The sequence below is a fragment of the Haliotis cracherodii genome, unplaced genomic scaffold (genome assembly GCF_022045235.1).
Source record: "Haliotis cracherodii isolate W230 unplaced genomic scaffold, xgHalCrac1.p SCAF_2, whole genome shotgun sequence".
Lineage (NCBI taxonomy): Eukaryota > Metazoa > Mollusca > Gastropoda > Lepetellida > Haliotidae > Haliotis > Haliotis cracherodii.
Window position 1 is genome coordinate 65,511,980 of NW_027266275.1, and position 19,594 is coordinate 65,531,573.

The 19,594-nt window shown below is 43.9% G+C and overlaps 1 protein-coding gene across 1 annotated transcript in view; it reads right to left on the reverse strand.

The window, feature by feature from the left end:
- Positions 1–8,269: 8,269 nt before the first annotated feature.
- Positions 8,270–19,594, reverse strand: part of LOC139468372 (cadherin-87A-like) — a 51,270-nt gene continuing 39,945 nt past the window's right edge. The window contains exons 30-41 of the mRNA XM_071250293.1: positions 19,218–19,447; positions 18,399–18,578; positions 17,310–17,429; positions 16,366–16,498; positions 15,236–15,490; positions 14,511–14,800; positions 13,333–13,421; positions 12,410–12,496; positions 11,941–12,064; positions 11,096–11,229; positions 10,199–10,230; positions 8,270–9,623 (exon numbers count right to left, since the gene is read on the reverse strand). Of these exons, the coding sequence (XP_071106394.1) occupies positions 9,607–9,623; positions 10,199–10,230; positions 11,096–11,229; positions 11,941–12,064; positions 12,410–12,496; positions 13,333–13,421; positions 14,511–14,800; positions 15,236–15,490; positions 16,366–16,498; positions 17,310–17,429; positions 18,399–18,578; positions 19,218–19,447 (1,691 nt within the window). The 3' untranslated portion in view covers positions 8,270–9,606. The remainder of the gene's footprint in view (positions 9,624–10,198; positions 10,231–11,095; positions 11,230–11,940; positions 12,065–12,409; positions 12,497–13,332; positions 13,422–14,510; positions 14,801–15,235; positions 15,491–16,365; positions 16,499–17,309; positions 17,430–18,398; positions 18,579–19,217; positions 19,448–19,594) is intronic.

The following is a 19,594-nucleotide window of genomic DNA, read 5'->3' on the forward strand; positions in this document are numbered from 1 at the left end:
CAATCTCTCTATCTCCCATCACACCCACCCCCTATTTCTCCTGTACTCCGCAATCTATCTATCTCCCGTCACACCCCCCCTATCTCTCCTGTACTACGTAATCTCTCTATCTCCCACCTCACCCGCCCCTATCTCTCCTGTACTACGTAATCTCTCTATCTCCCATCACACCCGCCCCTATCTCTCCTGTACTCCGCAATCTCTCTATCTATCTCCCACCACACCCGCCCCTATCTCTCCTGTACTCCGTAATCTCTCTATCTATCTCCCACCACACCCACCCCTATCTCTCCTGTACTCCGCAATCTCTCTATCTATATCCCACCTCACCCGCCCCTATCTCTCCTGTACTCCGCAATCTCTCTATCTATCTCCCACCTCACCCGCCCCTATCTCTCCTGTACTCCGCAATCTCTCTATCTATCTCCCACCTCACACGCCCCTATCTCTCCTGTACTCCGCAATCTCTCTATCTATCTCCCACCTCATCCGCCCCTATCTCTCCTGTACTCCGCAATCTCTCTATCTATCTCCCACCTCATCCGCCCCTATCTCTCCTGTACTCCGCAATCTCTCTATCTATCTCCCACCTCACCCGCCCCTATCTCTCCTGTACTCCGCAATCTCTCTATCTATCTCCCACCTCACACGCCCCTATCTCTCCTGTACTCCGCAATCTCTCTATCTATCTCCCACCTCATCCGCCCCTATCTCTCCTGTACTCCGCAATCTCTCTATCTATCTCCCACCTCATCCGCCCCTATCTCTCCTGTACTCCGCAATCTCTCTATCTATCTCCCACCTCATCCGCCCCTATCTCTCCTGTACTCCGCAATCTCTCTATCTATCTCCCACCTCATCCGCCCCTATCTCTCCTGTACTCCGCAATCTCTCTATCTATCTCCCACCACACCCGCCCCTATCTCTCCTGTACTCCGCAATCTCTCTATCTATCTCCCACCTCACACGCCCCTATCTCTCCTGTACTCCGCAATCTCTCTATCTATCTCCCACCTCACACGCCCCTATCTCTCCTGTACTCCGCAATCTCTCTATCTATCTCCCACCACACCCGCCCCCATCTCTCCTGTACTCTGCACTCTCTCTATCTATCTCCCACCACACCCGCCCCTATCTCTCCTGTACTCCGCAATCTCTCTATCTATCTCCCACCACACCCACCCCTATCTCTCCTGTACTCCGCAATCTCTCTATCTATATCCCACCTCACCCGCCCCTATCTCTCCTGTACTCCGCAATCTCTCTATCTATCTCCCACCTCACCCGCCCCTATCTCTCCTGTACTCCGCAATCTCTCTATCTATCTCCCACCTCACACGCCCCTATCTCTCCTGTACTCCGCAATCTCTCTATCTATCTCCCACCTCATCCGCCCCTATCTCTCCTGTACTCCGCAATCTCTCTATCTATCTCCCACCTCATCCGCCCCTATCTCTCCTGTACTCCGCAATCTCTCTATCTATCTCCCACCTCACCCGCCCCTATCTCTCCTGTACTCCGCAATCTCTCTATCTATCTCCCACCTCACACGCCCCTATCTCTCCTGTACTCCGCAATCTCTCTATCTATCTCCCACCTCATCCGCCCCTATCTCTCCTGTACTCCGCAATCTCTCTATCTATCTCCCACCTCATCCGCCCCTATCTCTCCTGTACTCCGCAATCTCTCTATCTATCTCCCACCTCATCCGCCCCTATCTCTCCTGTACTCCGCAATCTCTCTATCTATCTCCCACCTCATCCGCCCCTATCTCTCCTGTACTCCGCAATCTCTCTATCTATCTCCCACCACACCCGCCCCTATCTCTCCTGTACTCCGCAATCTCTCTATCTATCTCCCACCTCACACGCCCCTATCTCTCCTGTACTCCGCAATCTCTCTATCTATCTCCCACCTCACACGCCCCTATCTCTCCTGTACTCCGCAATCTCTCTATCTATCTCCCACCACACCCGCCCCCATCTCTCCTGTACTCTGCACTCTCTCTATCTATCTCCCACCACACCCGCCCCTATCTCTCCTGTACTCCGCAATCTCTCTATCTATCTCCCACCTCACCCGCCCCTATCTCTTCTGTACTCCGCAATCTCTCTATCTCCCATCACACCCACCCCTATCTCTCCTGTACTCCGTAATCTCTCTATCTCCCACCTCACCCGCCCCTATCTCTCCTGTACTCCGCAATCTCTCTATCTATCTCCCACCACACCCACCCCATCTCTCCTGTACTCCGTAATCTCTCTATCTATCTCCCGACACACCCGCCCCCATCTCTCCTGTACTCCACAATCTCTCTATCTATCTCCCGTCACACCCGCCCCTATCTCTCCTGTACTCCGCAATCTCTCTTTCTATCTCCCACCACACCCGCCCCCATCTCTCCTGTACTCCGTAATCTCTCTATCTATCTCCCACCACACCCACCCCTATCTCTCCTGTACTCCGCAATCTCTCTATCTATCTCCCACCTCACCCGCCCCTATCTCTCCTGTACTCCGCAATCTCTCTATCTATCTCCCACCTCATCCGCCCCTATCTCTCCTGTACTCCGCAATCTCTCTATCTATCTCCCACCTCATCCGCCCCTATCTCTCCTGTACTCCGCAATCTCTCTATCTATCTCCCACCTCATCCGCCCCTATCTCTCCTGTACTCCGCAATCTCTCTATCTATCTCCCACCACACCCGCCCCTATCTCTCCTGTACTCCGCAATCTCTCTATCTATCTCCCACCTCACACGCCCCTATCTCTCCTGTACTCCGCAATCTCTCTATCTATCTCCCACCTCACACGCCCCTATCTCTCCTGTACTCCGCAATCTCTCTATCTATCTCCCACCACACCCGCCCCCATCTCTCCTGTACTCTGCACTCTCTCTATCTATCTCCCACCACACCCGCCCCTATCTCTCCTGTACTCCGCAATCTCTCTATCTATCTCCCACCTCACCCGCCCCTATCTCTTCTGTACTCCGCAATCTCTCTATCTCCCATCACACCCACCCCTATCTCTCCTGTACTCCGTAATCTCTCTATCTCCCACCTCACCCGCCCCTATCTCTCCTGTACTCCGCAATCTCTCTATCTATCTCCCACCACACCCACCCCATCTCTCCTGTACTCCGTAATCTCTCTATCTATCTCCCGACACACCCGCCCCTATCTCTCCTGTACTCCACAATCTCTCTATCTATCTCCCGTCACACCCGCCCCTATCTCTCCTGTACTCCGCAATCTCTCTTTCTATCTCCCATCACACACGCCCCTATCTCTCCTGTACTCCGCAATCTCTCTTTCTATCTCCCGTCACACCCGCCCCTATCTCTCCTGTACTCCGCAATCTCTCTTTCTATCTCCCGACACACCCGCCCCTATCTCTCCTGTACTCCGCAATCTCTCTTTCCATCTCCCATCACACACGCCCCTATCTCTCCTGTACTCCGCAATCTCTCTATCTCCCACCTCACCCGCCCCTATCTCTCCTGTACTCCGCAATCTCTCTTTCTATCTCCCGTCACACCCGCCCCTATATCTCCTGTAATCGGTATTCTCTCTACCCATCTTCCCTCACACCACACCCCTATCTCTCCTGTCCGATCGCACTCTCTACCCCCACACCCACCCCTATCTCTCCTTTACTCCGCACTCTCTCTACCCCTCTCCCCTCACACCCACCCCTATCTCTCCTTTACTCCGCACTCTCTACCCCTCTCCCCTCACACCCACCCCTTTCGAATTCTCTCCTTTACTCCGCACTCTCTACCCCTCTCCCCTCACACCCACCCCTTTCTCTCCTTTACTCTGCACTCTCTACCCATCTCCCCTCACACCTACCCCTATCTCTCCTTTACTCCGCACTCTCTACCCCTCTCCCCTCTCCCCCACCCCTTTCTCTCCTTTACTCCGCACTCTCTACCCCTCTCCCCTCACACCCACTCCATCTCTCCTTTACTCCGCACTCTCTACCCCTCTCCCCTCACGCCCACCCCATCTCTCCTTTACTCCGCACTCTCTACCCCTCTCCCCTCACACCCACCCCATCTCTCCTTTACTCCGCACTCTCTACCCCTCTCCCCTCACGCCCACCCCATCTCTCCTTTACTCCGCACTCTCTACCCCTCTCTCCTCACGCCCACCCCATCTCTCCTTTACTCCGCACTCTCTAACCCTCTCCCCTCACGCCCACCCCATCTCTCCTTTACTCCGCACTCTCAACCCCTCTCCCCTCACACCCACCCCTATCTCTCCTTTACTCTGCACTCTCTCTACCCCTCTCCCTTAACACCCACCCACCCCCCTTGTTAACTCCCTCACACGGCCCTATCTCGACTTAACGATTGACTACATGATACGTACATAATATCCCCACATATTCCAGCGTATAATTGTTCCGGGTTTTTTAACGGATGTTTGCAGAGTCATGAACACTGACCAAAAGCGCCAGTGTATGTTTCTCGTGTCACGCCCTCTGCAACAATAACGCCCGCCATGTTTACCCGCGGTTCGATCATAAATATCTGTGTATACTCTTGTCAGAAATAATGAGTCTCGTTTAATCTTTTCCTTGGTGGTTCAAAGGTGGCCTTTTCTTTCACCGTGCCTGAGAATTCATATCAGAACTGTTTGTCGCGAAATGATTCGAAGATAAAACGACACTGTCAATTATAGGATATATATACTTTAATATTTGCGAAGGACAGTTAAAAATGAATTCACAAGGATTTGATAAGTTTAAATATTTACAAAAAAAACCGAAACGACCTTACTGGTCTGTATTTGCGAATTCTTTAGTTTCCGGTCGCCCGTGCTGGGTCAACCTGCGAGTGAGTGAGGGAATAAGGTTTACTCTGTTGGCAGGATGTTCCAGGTACAATGTACTCAGACCTGGAGTATGCAAACCATCAGAGTCGAACCGGTTTTTGGTGCACTGACACAATTAATCAGTCATGGCCAAGGCTGGCAGTTGCGGGGAAGTGAGCCATCCAAGTACTACCGCCCTTCAATCAGGGACACAGGTGTCTCAGCTGCCCACGTCAGACCTCGCTGTGCAGAATTGCATCCCTCAGGCGTGCCAGGATCCGATGACTGTTGCCTCGAAACCTAGATTATGAATATGGTCATTGGTGAACCTCAGAGGCTGTGCGAACAAGCTTCAATATTTTTAGGTACCGCCATGGTCTGGTGGTAGAGCCTCCGCCCGGAGAGCGGAAGGTCCGGGGTTCGATCCCCGGTCGCGTCATGCAAAAAACGGTAAAAGATGGTACTTGTTGTTATCTTGTCTGGCGCTCAGCATTGAGGGGCTAAAACAAGGACTGGTCGGCCCAGAGTGAGTATAATGTGTCCGAGTGGGGTATTCATGTTACACTCCAGCACCATAAAATCGGCATTAGTGCGACTAGTACAAGCAGACACACACACACACACACACACACACACACACACACACACACGTGCATGCACGTAACTATAAAAACGCAATAATCTTGGACGCGACGTTAAACCCCATTTCACCTGACCTTATTTTTGGAATTAGTAAACTACTCGTATCACACATCTGACCTGGTGTATAGTGACCAGCGTTATTTGCCTGTGTAGGTTGTATTTTTTTTTGTCACGGAATAGGACTTTGAAGTGTCGTGCGTTTTAGTATAACATCAGATGTCTTAGCTAAAACATTCCGTACCTTTATTTCATGTTTTTAATGTGTGCGAAGGTCACATTTTCGTATGAACCGACATCTTAGAAAGGTATTACTTTATCTGATAATCCATAGTTTGAATGTTCTTTAAAGGAATCATTTATTTTGGATGAACAGATGGTTCAGCAGCGTGAGCCAAGCTTCTCGACGTTATCGTGGATCAGTGAGGCAACGCTGTTTGGTTGGATATATATTGGTTTAATAACCCATTCTTCTAAATTACGATATAATCATCAGAATGTGTGTGCTGCAAGTTGTATACGTGTTTTAACAGTAAATAAAATAGTAAATAAAGCGACAAAACCCTTTCAATATTCATAAGAAATCTTTATTACTAATTTTTGCATATAACGTTTCATAAGATGTGTGTGTCACTGTGGGTTTTTTCAATAGTCCCCTTTCACATCTGAGACAGAAATAATTCTCAAGATAGGGATTCGAGACCTGCTACAACAGAACAGCCATTGGGGATGGGATAGGACAGTTCCCCAGCATTTGAATCAAAGATTAACTGCCCCGGTGTGTGTGTCTGGGCGCTGCCGGGGTACACTCTCCAAACTGCCCTAAGGAGAAGCAACTCATTCACTCGTGTGTTCTCATGTTTCAATGACCCATAACAAACTGACAATTAATTGATAGGATGCTAAAATATGGTTGTTTTAACTGACGAGATAATGTCCTCCCGACCCATGTTATCCACCCAATCCTCTTTCACTCCTATACATCCGGTACCGCCTCTTTGTACTGGTGGATCACATGAACTCGATGATAGCGTGTATAGCATAATATATTCGTATAGAAAAAATTCACACCCCTCTATATACATATATAGTCTATATATATAGAGGGGTGTGAATTTTTTTCTATACGAATATATTATGCTATACACGCTATCATCGAGTTCCTGTGTGGTGGATGGAGGGTTTGTCCGGAGAGCAGACGGTTGGTGTTCTGATCCCCTGGCCGTGTCTACCAAACTTTATGCTGTGTCTGTGTGGGGTATCCAGTTAAACTACAGCATGGTACATGTGTCTCAGTTGGCTAGAACTACTTAGCCAGACCATCCCGACAAGTACAAGCAGCCACATACACCCATTCATGAGTGAAATAACATTGAAATAACCACACGTAACTACCTCCTACACATCCGAGTTAAATAGCATACAGGGATCCAGAGGAGTTCTTAACATTTAAACATTTCAAGAGATATTAGATCGGTTCGATGCACAAACGAACATGCTGGTATATTGTCTGAACTGAGGCTCATGAACGCATCACATGTGACGTCATAGATCAGTGACTCGAGACCATTATTTGACATGTCAGGACGTACACATTGTAAACATCTCTTCTTAACTACCTGCTTCTACATGTTTCGTGTTTCTTTTGGCAGTAAACCGTATGCCTAACTCATTTGGCAACATATTTTCATCAAATTTACTTGATTACTGGATGCAAATTGCCAAATACACAATAAACCCCTCCTTTTCATTAAGGCTGTACCAAAGACTTATATACAATAGGCTATTGCTGCAGGCTTCCCATCCTATATATCGATCCAAATTGCGTGGATCGATGCTCATGATGTCAACCACTGGATTGTCTGGTCCAGACTCGATTATTTACAGACCACCGTCATATAGCTGGAATACTGCTGAGTTTAACAACAAACCAACCAACCAACAACCATCCTATATATATACCAAGTGCAACCTGGTAACGTCACCACCTGTAATGAAGACACAGTGGTTCGTTAATGTTATACGCATCTGTTTCTACAGAAAACTCCTGACATTAGCGGTGGGTCAGTATCACAGGAGGGGGCAACATACTGTCTTCTTACTCCCTGACTGCCTGTGTGAAGTCCTGGTCCTTGTTTGCTATTCTATACAAACACACTGGCCCAGTGTGTCATAAATCCTGGCCTCCGCTGACTCACTCCAGACCCTCTCACGGCATGACATTTATCAGCATTGTAAAGTCATAAATGAAAGGGGGCGGTCGGGTAGGCTAATGGTTAAAGCGTTCGCTCGTCATGCCGAAGACCCAGTTCGATTCCCCAAATGGGTACAATTAGACTAACATTTAGTCTATGAAATCTTATCTTACACAATACCTTTCTTGACTCTAAAAATAAAAAAAATACTTTTCCTTATGCTGATTTCGAGCTCCAAGTGCTGGCTAGACTTGCTTTGTGTTGTTTTCATTAAATAAATATATTCCACAGTCAAGGTGCAGGACAAGGGTACAGTGTGTGAAGCCCATTTGTGATGTCCCCTTCTGTGATATTGCTGGAATATTTTAAAAGCGGGGTAAAACCATACTCACTCACTCACTCACTTACTCATAAATGATAAGTGAGTGAGTGAGTGAGAGTATGGTTTTACGCCGCTTTTAGCAATATTCCAGCAAAACATGGCGGGAGACACCAGAAATGGGCTTCACACAATGTACCCATGTCGGGAATCGAACCCGGGTCTTCGGCGTGATGAGCGAACGCTTTAACCACTAGGCTACCCGACCGCCCTAAATGATAAGAAAAGTCAGTACTTATGTTGTATTAATTTATTTGATTTTTTTTACAAAAATATCACATTTATATAAAAATCCTGTGCAAAATGTTTACAATACACATTCTCTAAACAAGCCCGTTATTCAGTTGGAAATGTGACAATTTGATTTTTCTACTGAATACAATGATACTTTCAACAAAACTGTTTCCATGTACTTTGCATGAAAGGCATTTTCCAACTTTGTTCAATAAATATTTTAACCAAAAAACGAAACAACTGTCAATAATGGAACCAGTTCCCGATATAGATGGCATCATTACATTCTATGTACAATATGTAAATATAGTATATACAAGTTACGTTGGTTAATGTACATATGTCTACACCGATATCAGATCATTCTCCAGCTTAACCCTCACAGTACACTTCTGTACATCCAGGCCTAAATGCAGCACTAATTACACAGAGTACTGGATAATTACACATATTTCCATAACACACAATATGTCATCTCTCAGTGCACATACAGAACAAAACTTTTGTTTACTTTCATATAAAGGGACTATAGATACTTGCTGTCATTTCAGGTAGGGAGAAAGGATTCAATTATGGCGTTACTCTAGAGCTGACGAGGTATTCAAGTTCCAACTGGGCAAAACGAAGGTACCGTATTCAACATAATAAGCGCCCAGCTCACGGCGATATTTGCTGATATATTGGCTAGTGAACAATCCCAATTATCACCCCTTCCGATTGATCAATGTACACAAGACTTATTTATTCGCGTATAATACACTCATGTGTTATATGCACCCATAATTGTGGGCAATTAAATTCTGGAAAAATATATCTGTCGTGTATAAACATTTCAGGCTGTCAGCATAAACCACGAAATTTATCTTTCAACTCTGTTTTTTCACCAAAATAATATTCTAAAAAGAGCCCCCTATTTCTAATTTTGAGAGCTCCCTTGGCGCTTATTACGTCGAATACGGTAGTTGTCTAAAAGACTTGGTACAATGTCTTGGTTTTTTTGTTATATCACATATATAAGCTATTATATCCTTGACACAGGCTGGCAGTACTGTTTATGGCGTGCCAGACAAAGGATGTTTTGACAATTTTTGAATTACTCTGAAAGAATGTTCATGTTTTTTCTCTTGTGACAACGTGGCCTCTGAATCTGAAATCTCGAAGCACCTGAGTCGCATGTAATCCCCAATACATGTGTCAAGTTATTTAAATCACTCTGGTCTGAATGACCGAGGTATGTACGTAAACACTAATCCAGAGCAGTTTCCTTCCTGAATCACTGAACATCAGGCTGATATTTGTTTTGTGCAATGTTGGTCTGTCGCATTCCCTGAGACGGTATTACATCGGGTCCATTCCTGGAAACAAAAGACAATGTTGGGTCACTCATTCCAGGTTTCTCATTGGCTAGTTCTTTAGTACATTTAAGGATTGACTGTGTTTGTCTTTTTTCGGTTCAATGAGGTATGAATGGAAAAACGATGGGCAAACTGTTTTCATATTGTTTTTTTTATTTATACCTCAATTAACCATAAACAAATACACAGACAATCCTTATAATTAAATTCAACATGTTTTATCTACAACAGATTATTTTTTATTTTTTTATTATGTTGTTGTTGTTAATGACGCACGCTGTAAATATTTGAATCTGGACCAGACAATCCAGTGATTGATGTCATGAGCATCTACCCACGCAATTGGGATACGATGACTTGCGTCAACCTAGTCAGCGAGTCTGATGGCCCGTTAGTCATCTCTTACAACAAGCATGGATTGCTGAAGACCAATTCTAATCCAAATCTTCACGGATTTAACAGATTAATTAATGAAAAACAACAATGCAAATCAGAGCAGACGAAGATAACAAGACTGATAAACATTCCTGGCATACGAATACATACTGACAGAGATTAAGTATACCAATACTTACGTGTCTGTTGTGAATCCATGAAATCTTTATGACTGAAAGATACAAAATTATGAATGAATGTTTACACATCATCTCTGCTTGATACAACAAAGCATGGAGCAATCATCAACATTCATGATGCAATTTATTCACTTATTACGAATCTAAAAATTTAGTAACTGTATGACATTTAGTTAAAAGTCTATTAGGGTAATTAAATAGAATATGGAGGGCATGTGTGTGGTCAGCGGCAGTCAGCGGGTAGCAGAGTGGTTCAAGAATTTACATGTCACACCGAAGAATCGAGTTTGATTCTCCACATGAGTACAATGCATGAAGTAGGGTTGGGACGAGTCCAGATTTACTACCCGGGTTCCCACCCTTACTATACCCAACCCTACCCGGGTACCCGGTGTAGGTCTCAAGAGATTAGTACAAAATGTTCGATTGAGAATAGTTTGACCGTAGCCCTGGCAAAATGTATTTAGATACATGTATAAAACAATCTGGTCATGCATAAGCTGAAGTTGACTGAAGTTTTATCTTTATTCAAACCCATAGAGGTCAGAAGGAAGGGCGCATAATCAGAAAGAAATGCAAACATTAGTGACTTGAGTCACTATAGAGTTCAAGATTTTGCCCTTAAACAATATATCACGTGACTAACCACAGGTCTGGGTAGTTCTGTGAGTACCCGGGTCCTACTCAGTACCTACCCGCTCCGAGTACCCGAGGTATCTGTCCCAGCCCTAGCGTGAAGTCTATTTCTGGTGTCCCCACCATAATATTGCTGGAATATTGCTAAAGGCAGCACAAAACCTAACTCCCTCACCCATGCATTCAATATATATACGTTCACTGTACAGAAGGCAGAAGGGCATATGGGGTTGGGGGTCACAGAGGGCCATTTACACCTACTTTTTGTACAGGATGCAGATGGCGCCGATGAGGATGCAGCAGCAGATGAAGATGAAGATGGCCAAGGCGACTAGCGTCCACCACAATGGTGCCCAGCTGATCTTGTCCAGGGATGACCGCGCCTTATAGCAGGACTGTCAAAAACACAAAACCAATCAACACCCACAATTGAGGCCTTACATCCCAACTTGGAATGACAACATCACCTTTACAGTAATTAAAGAAGTTGTTATCCATAAATTGTGTCTACTTTGTCATCAGTCAATGTCTAAGTTATGCCTATCAAACAATTCAAATTATGGAATGTGTACCCACGCAACATTAACATGACAGTATAGGATACTATTTGTATGGCAACACCTCATGTACCCATACATCTGTTCCAAGGCAGTATAGAATACTACTTGTTTGACAACACCTCATAGCAATCAATCCCAAATTGATCACTACCTATCCAATCATCCCTAGCATAGTTGAGTTATATATCCAAGGGTGAATGGCAACATACATGTAATTACAAATATTCTTATTCTACTGCAGCACGGTGGGGTAGGTGTTCGCTCATCCTGGGAAAGGCCCTGGTTCCCCACGAGGGTAAAGCCAAACTCTCTCTTACTCATTTATTCTACTGTTTCCATGAAAAACAGCTACAAAGAGTTGAATATTCCAAAATTGAGATTCTATTCCCACTAGATGGTCTGTAACAGCTTAATTTAGCCTTCTTCTAGATCATCATTAATCAATAAGGTTTTGTTGGGGAATAATCTTTCCACAATACCAGGTTGAATCACACAAGCATGGACTCCTTTCACTAAGTTGAATCATGTCTTCACACACAGACTCACCCCCGGGCTTCGAGCACCATACTTCTGCAGGACTTTAACATAGCTGGTGCTGTCCAGGGTGGCGGACCCATCCCTCACACTCTGAACCTTGTCCTTCGATACCACCACAAAACACAAATCTGTCCTAGAAAACACAAAGAAATATCAATTTAATAAAAAGCATAACATCATCTTTCTATCATTACTTGAAGTTGTAAGCCTCTAGGATTGAAGGACTAATTCCTCCCTGAAAGTGGGACATGGGCAGCCCAATGGCTAATGGCACCGCTATTTGCTGTTCAGAGTTGCCCCCCCCTATCCATGGCAGGATCTGCTGATCATAGGTTCAAATCACAATCCTTTTATGAACCTTGGTTTGTAAACATCTATGACTTGGATCTTCTCCAATCTAAAGTCACTGTGATTAAACTGAACCAGTGTTTAACCCTACTTACTCACTCCTCCAAGACAGTTATTGTGCAAATCTTACTTGGTGGAGTCTTTATCTGTGACTCCTCTGTGGTAGGAAATCTGCTGAACCTTGAAGTAGGAGTCACTACTCACACCATTCAGCTCTCTGAAAAACACAAACAAAATAATACAATACTCTCTCCAGACTGAAGCTAAGTGTCTGAAAAGATATAATTTTGATAGAAAAAAAACCCTCTATCTAAACAGAAAAGCAGCCCCAGTGAAAAAGAAGATTCAGAGCCTAATAGCATCTGCTTTGGGGCTAGACATGCTAGGGTCATTGTATAAATTTCCTGATAAGGTGGAAAATCTAGACTTGCTTCATTTACGACTTTTACATTACAGTTAGGGCTAGGCGGAAGGAAAATAATATGGTTCAGGGACTGTGAGACAGACTACACTCTCTCCAATCCTTTATAGAAGCAAGTTAAATTCAAGATTTTCCGACAAAACTTTATGCAGACTCCAAGTTATGGTGCTAAGGATTTATCCAGAAGTACAAAGTAAGTGGCTTTGGCAAGCAAACTGGGACAAAATAGTTCAAAATTTGAGTATTTTAATGTTTTTATTTTCGTAAATTTTGAGGAATTGGTAAATTTTTAATTCAAATTGGGAATTTTCACTATCATATGTTGCAGACTTGGGGCCGAATTACAGCCTCTGAAAAGGTCTAAGTAAACCGGTGTAGCAGCTAATGATCACTGAAGTGAATGGAAACAAAATCTCGGTTACACAAACAGAACTCTTCACCATGTTTAGGCCTGGCCTGAAAGGGGGCAACAGACTACACACTCTCCAGACCATGTCGAACTGACGGAAATACTAAAGTCTTCCTTGTGTTTTGTCTACAACAAAACAACAACTACATGAGCAGCCAGATACAGAATGATCTTAGACCATGAAGTCTGCATGTCCTAGTCATTCTGAGAGGAGCAAACGTACGTGAGTAGACTGTCCATCTTGTTGCGGGCTTGGTTTGGTGTTTCATCGATTACAACCCGCATTGTCTGGGCTGGCTCGAAGACGTAAACCTGAAACAGTTTCACCAAATATGAGTGAGTGAGTGAGTGAGTTGGGTTTAACGCGGCTTTTAACATTATTCCAGTTACATCACGGCGTGTCGGCTTAATGTGGGAGGAAAGCCTGAAGTGATTCAGGTCTCAGACGTTTACCACTTCGGTGAAACCCACGAGCACGGGTATTTTGCTGACAAACCTAGAAACATAATCGGGGCGAACCGGGATTCGAACCCACAATCATAGGTTTCTGGCATGCCCAAGGGACGCAACTCTGCACAGCTAATCGCGGTGCCTTAGACGAAATATGAAACAAAGTTTGACGGCTTAAGTTTGTGCCATTGTGTATATACATTTGTATATATATACATGGCCCTCCTTAAGTGGCAATACAAGGGACACAGTGAGGAGTAAAGCTCAATAACTTGTTTGTTTGTTTGTTTAACACTGCACTCAGCAATATTCCAGCTATATGACGGCGGTCTGTAAATAATTGAGACTGGACCAGACAATCCAGTGATAAACATCATATGCATCGATCCACGCATTTGGAATACAATAACATGCATAACCCAAGTCAGTGAGTCTGACCACCGGATCCCATTAGTCGCCTCTAACGACAAGCATAACCACCTTTTATGACAAACATGGGTTGCTGAAGACCTATTCTAACCCGGATCTTCACGGGTCAATAGCACATGCTAATAAACTTGACCAACATTATAATATTTGAGCAACTCTCCCTGTATTCTTTATGCAACATATTTTATAATCATCAAAGTGTACCAAGAAAATTGATATAATTATCAAGGATTTCCCGTGAAATTCAATCTTTAGGATTCAATAATTCAGGGTCAACATGATTATTCCTAAAGAAGGAATTGCCAGGGACCCAAAATTAGTAATCAGTATTCTAGTTAAACAGTGTCTAGTTAATATATTTTTTTCATTTTCTGAGAGGTACCATATTTTGTTATTTTACTGAATATTTGAGTCCGAGGGGCCCATTACCATGAAGCTATTTAATTAGCTGTATGATTACTGTAAGTCCATGTTTGGGAGTTACGTCTCTTCTTGAACCAGTGTCTGATTGATGAGACTCACATATAGTATCATGGTATCCTTCAACACAGGTTTGTCCACATCCTCCGCCTGTAGTGTGACCTCGAAGTAGCTGCCGGGGAGGCTGTATTCGCTGTAGGAGGGGTAGTTGGTGCTGACAGTGCCAGTGTCGGGACTGACGATGAAGGAGCCAAGCAGGGGATAGCTGGGGTAGCCGGGTTCGGTGAACACAATCCCTGTTATGCTGTAGCGGACTCGATTGAACCGATCGCTGTCGGAGTCTATGGCCTCCACTCGAACCACTGTCCTCTCAGTGGGCACCGATGGCACAACTGGAACAAAGTCATATGGTCATACACATCTTTCATTCAAGTTCAACCAGAAATATAACCCCATATTTTAGATCAAAAAGTAGTTCATTATATACCAGTTCTGATTCAAGTGTTTATGTTCAGACTCACTTCTTACTAATTTCTAACCCAGCCCACAAATGGCAAAACTAGTATCAGTATTATCTCTTGTATAAAATACTGAGCAGTTCTTCACATTTCTGTGCCATGAATGAGATAGTGAGTGAGTGAGTACGGTTTTACGCCGCTTTTAGCAATATTCCAGCAATATCACGGCAGGGGACACCATAAATGGGTTCACACATTGTACCCATGTCGGAATCAAACCCGGGTCTTCGGCGCGACGAGCGAACGCTTTAACCACCAGGCTACCCGACCGCCCTCATAAATGTGATAAGAAAAAACACAGACTCTTACCTTCATGTAACACCTTCTTCAGAAACTTGGGACTGTTATCATTGACATCGCTGAGGGTGACAATCAGATAGGCAACATGAGACGTATCCGTCATCTGATCAACAGGGTAGACGGCTGCTTGCCGCTTCCTCCGCTGTGCCACCTTGGCTCTAACACACACAAGGTGGGTGGCATTGGCCTCCCTGTCAAGAGACTTGTCAGTATATATGACACCCTGGCTGTCAACGGTGAAGCTTCCAGTATTTTGTCTTTGACCTGCAAAAGAGTTCAGAGGTTTAGGGCAACAACAAATAAATCGTTTCTTTAGAATCTCACGTGTTCAGTATGAGTAGTCTGTAGTATAACACCCTAAGTCTCCCCTTTGAAGATTGTCTTGCTTAAACCCCAGCCTGCTATATATGTCAGGTACAGTACTTGATAGCTGAGGGATATGAATTGGTGCATCTTCCCAAGGCAAGGGAGTTAACTGACTAGGCCAGAAATTCCAGACTTGATCATAGCACCACCAGTGGCTATTACGAGTTATATCCCTCCTATTGACCAATCAGATTACACCTCTTATATCACTTGTATTTACGTCAAACAAAATGGCGACCAAGGCAAGACGATATCATCGATAATCAAGATCTATATTGAAATAAAACGGCTCTTACACCGTGAAGTGCATCAACCCACCAGAGCACCCAAACACATGAAAAGATTTGGAGTTGACGGTAAATCGAGCAGTTGACTGAAATCCACGTTGTTTATGAACCGGATGTCAGTTTGTTACAAGATTTTGATTGGACTATACATAGACTCGTTAGTCCAGCCAACATATGATTCCGGAGTTCCAGCCAAGTTCAGCAGGGGTGGAAACTGGACTTTTATAGTCAGTTAACTCCCTTGCCTTGGGAAGATGGAGGGCGGCCACAGACGAGACCTTGCTCATATTCACTCTTTGGCCAGCCTCACTGTGGTGTGTCAGTACAATGACCGGAGGTGCCAATTTTCTCAATTATGTCCATAATTCCTGAGACATGAACTGTCTTCAGGACTTGTGGGGATGTCTCATGGCCCTGGACGATGAATAGCTAGACATCAGGGTGCTATATTATATGACATTTACTGTGTATATAAATTTTACTTACACAATGGAATATTTGTCTCTAATTCATACGTCACGCCATTGATGATCGCATCCAGATCACACGCTCTGACCTTGTACACGGAGGTCATTACTGGCGTGTCCTCAGATATCGTAACCCTGAGGGGTACCTCAAGCTGGAAGAGGAAATCAACATGTAAGTCACTGGAAATTCATGTTTATTTATGGCTGATATTCAGTTTATGTCCAAACTAAATGAAACATAAAGATTTCGTATCATCGTGTCAGTGACACCATCAAGCTTCACATATTGTATCCATGTAGCGGGTCTGACCCGGGTGTTCAGTGTGACGAGTGGGTACTTCCACCGCTATGCTACTCCACCCCTTCTCAATGGAAGCAGAATGATGGTCAAACACGCAACAGTCTTGCAAAATAGTGTTTACTGTTGTGGTCAAGAAAAGCTTCAAATAGACAAATCAAAGAGTCCATGAATGATAAGTTACCAGCTGGGGTATTCTCAGACTAATATCTAGTCTCTCAAATGAACATTTTTACAGAAAAAAGATGGTAACAGTATATAAACTGTAAATTTCTCATTTAACTCGTCAATCTAAACTGTTTGTTTCGCAAAGCGCCATTTTTGTTATTTGACCAGGGTGTATTTTTTCACTTCCAACAGCGTTCTCCTAGCTTTCAAGAATAATTTTTGTTAAACTTAATTTTGTATATAATCATATCAAAATGTATGATAAAGAATTTTCGTGTCCCTAAATATTTTTTGATACTTTTTGTTTATATTTTTTAAGGATTTTTAAAACACAAATGTACTTTTCAAGTCGCAAATACAAGGGGTGGTAAACCGTCCCTGTGTGTTAGGTAGGGAGAATTTACGTCTCAAGGTTTTACATTTGTAATGAAATAATTTTACTTTCTCGTAGACAACTACACAAAAAGTATATAATAAATAAGATATGTATTACTCACCGAGAGGCCAGGGCATGCCCCGAATTCTGGCACATTGTCATTTTTATCTCGGACATAGATCGTGAGTGCCCGGAAACTCTGTAGCGTTGTGTTAGCCCTGTCTGTCGCAACCAGGATGAGCTGAAGGCAGGAAGATGAAGGGGGTTATACACAGTGTGCTCATTTGGAGCTAAGGCTTAAAAAAATAGAAGAATGGGTTCTCAGGCAATGACTTTTGAAAATATAGTGTGGGCAGGCGGTGTGTTTGGGTTTTTTTCATTTGTTCAAACTAGTATGTATTCAAATAAACAGTTATGTACCATCAAACCTGGAAAAGGGCCTCTCTAGTAGGGCTGGGACGAGTGCAAATTTACTACCCGGGTACCCACCCCCACCTATTACCCGACCCCCCCTGGGTACCCACTGTAGGTCTCAGGAGATGTCTTAAAATGTCCGATAGGGAACATTTTTAGCATAGCACTGGCAAAACGTATTTAGATACATGTATTAAACAATCTCGTCATTCATACACTGAAGTTGAATTAAGTTATATCTTTATTCAACCATATGAAAAATCCGAAGGATACATAAACAAGCATACAAACTCCTATTGCCGCCATGACCATAAAACGAGAGGTGCAGTAAAGCAGTGCGCATGTGAAGGGAAGTAACTGTGTGCTATATTGGATCGCATTGTTTTTAAGGTTAGGATTTTTCTATTTATTTGAAAAGGGTGGACTTAATGATGCGGGCGGTGCCTGAAAACCAAGACTTTTATTATTTTAGACAAAACTATTATTCTTTTAGGCAAAACTTTTCAATTTCCCAGTTTACGTATTACGTATTTCTTGCTAAATACTTTCGCTGCCCCGGAGCACTCATCCAGGGCCCCAAGATGGCTGTGTATTTATTGAATGAGTAAACATTATGTTGTACCAGCATCTTGTTTTGTTTCATTTATAAACTTCAATTCATACCTTAGATTGCTTCAGACTTCAAAATTTAGAATTATATAATATATCGTGATAAGTATCGCAATACGGCCTTGTGCATCGCAAAATAGTGTGACAGACTTTAAACCTCCAATGCCCATCTCTGTGCCTCACCCACCTGTATGATAGCGGTTTCCTCCCTGTCGAACACCCCATTAGTTGTGAGTCTCCCTGTGGTGCTGTTAATCTTGAACTTTTCATACTGTGGACTCGCAGAATTCAGGCTGAAGATGACCTCCGGCCCGACGGAGCGTGCTACTGCTTGTGCGACCAGGACTAACTGCTCCTCTGACGTACCCTGAGACACATAGCAGTCACAGAACTATGTCACAAACACTCACACCTACAAAGTGAGACTCACTCTCACGGTCAGATTTTATAACTAACGCAAAACTACATACATGCTCCTTACATACTACATACAGACTCCATATAGGCAACATACAGACAACATAAAGACTGCAAACAGACTCTTTACATACTACATACAGGCAACATACCGACTACATACATGCTCCTTACATACAACATACATACTACATAAAGACAACATACAGACTCCGTATAGGCAACATACAGACTACATACAGACTACATACATGCTCCTTACATACTACATGCAGACTCCATATAGGTAACATACATACTACATAAAGACAACATACAGACTCCGTATAGACAACATACAGACCACATACAGACTCCATACAGACAACATACAGACTACATACAGACCAAATACATACTACATACAGACCAAATACATACTACATACAGACTACATACATACCACATACAGACTACATACAGACTACATACAGACTAGACATACTACCTACACACTAAATACAGACTACATACAGACTACATACATACTACATACAGACTACATACAGACGACATACAAAAGACATACAGACGACATACAGATACGTACCTCATCTATATAGTATGGATCTCCCAGTCGTGGTATGCTCCACTGGGGACGGCCATCGTCAAGCTGACCGCTGCGGATGTTGATGATCACCTGGGTCTCGTTGTACAGAGATGGGATGCCTCTGTCCTCCGCTCGGACCGTCACATTGAAGGGGCTGTACGGGGACTGGTCGCGCAGGGAACGCTGGGTCAAGATGTACCCTGTGTTGGTGATCCGGAACAGGTTTGAGGCTGGAAATGAAATACTCAACTAATGAGGTGAGGTGAGGTGAGGTTGGGTGAGGTGAGGTGGGATTTAACATCACATTCAAGACTACTGCACTTCTGAAGAAACATATATAGCCATGGTACTGTCTTAACTAACAAGTTTCCTCTGTA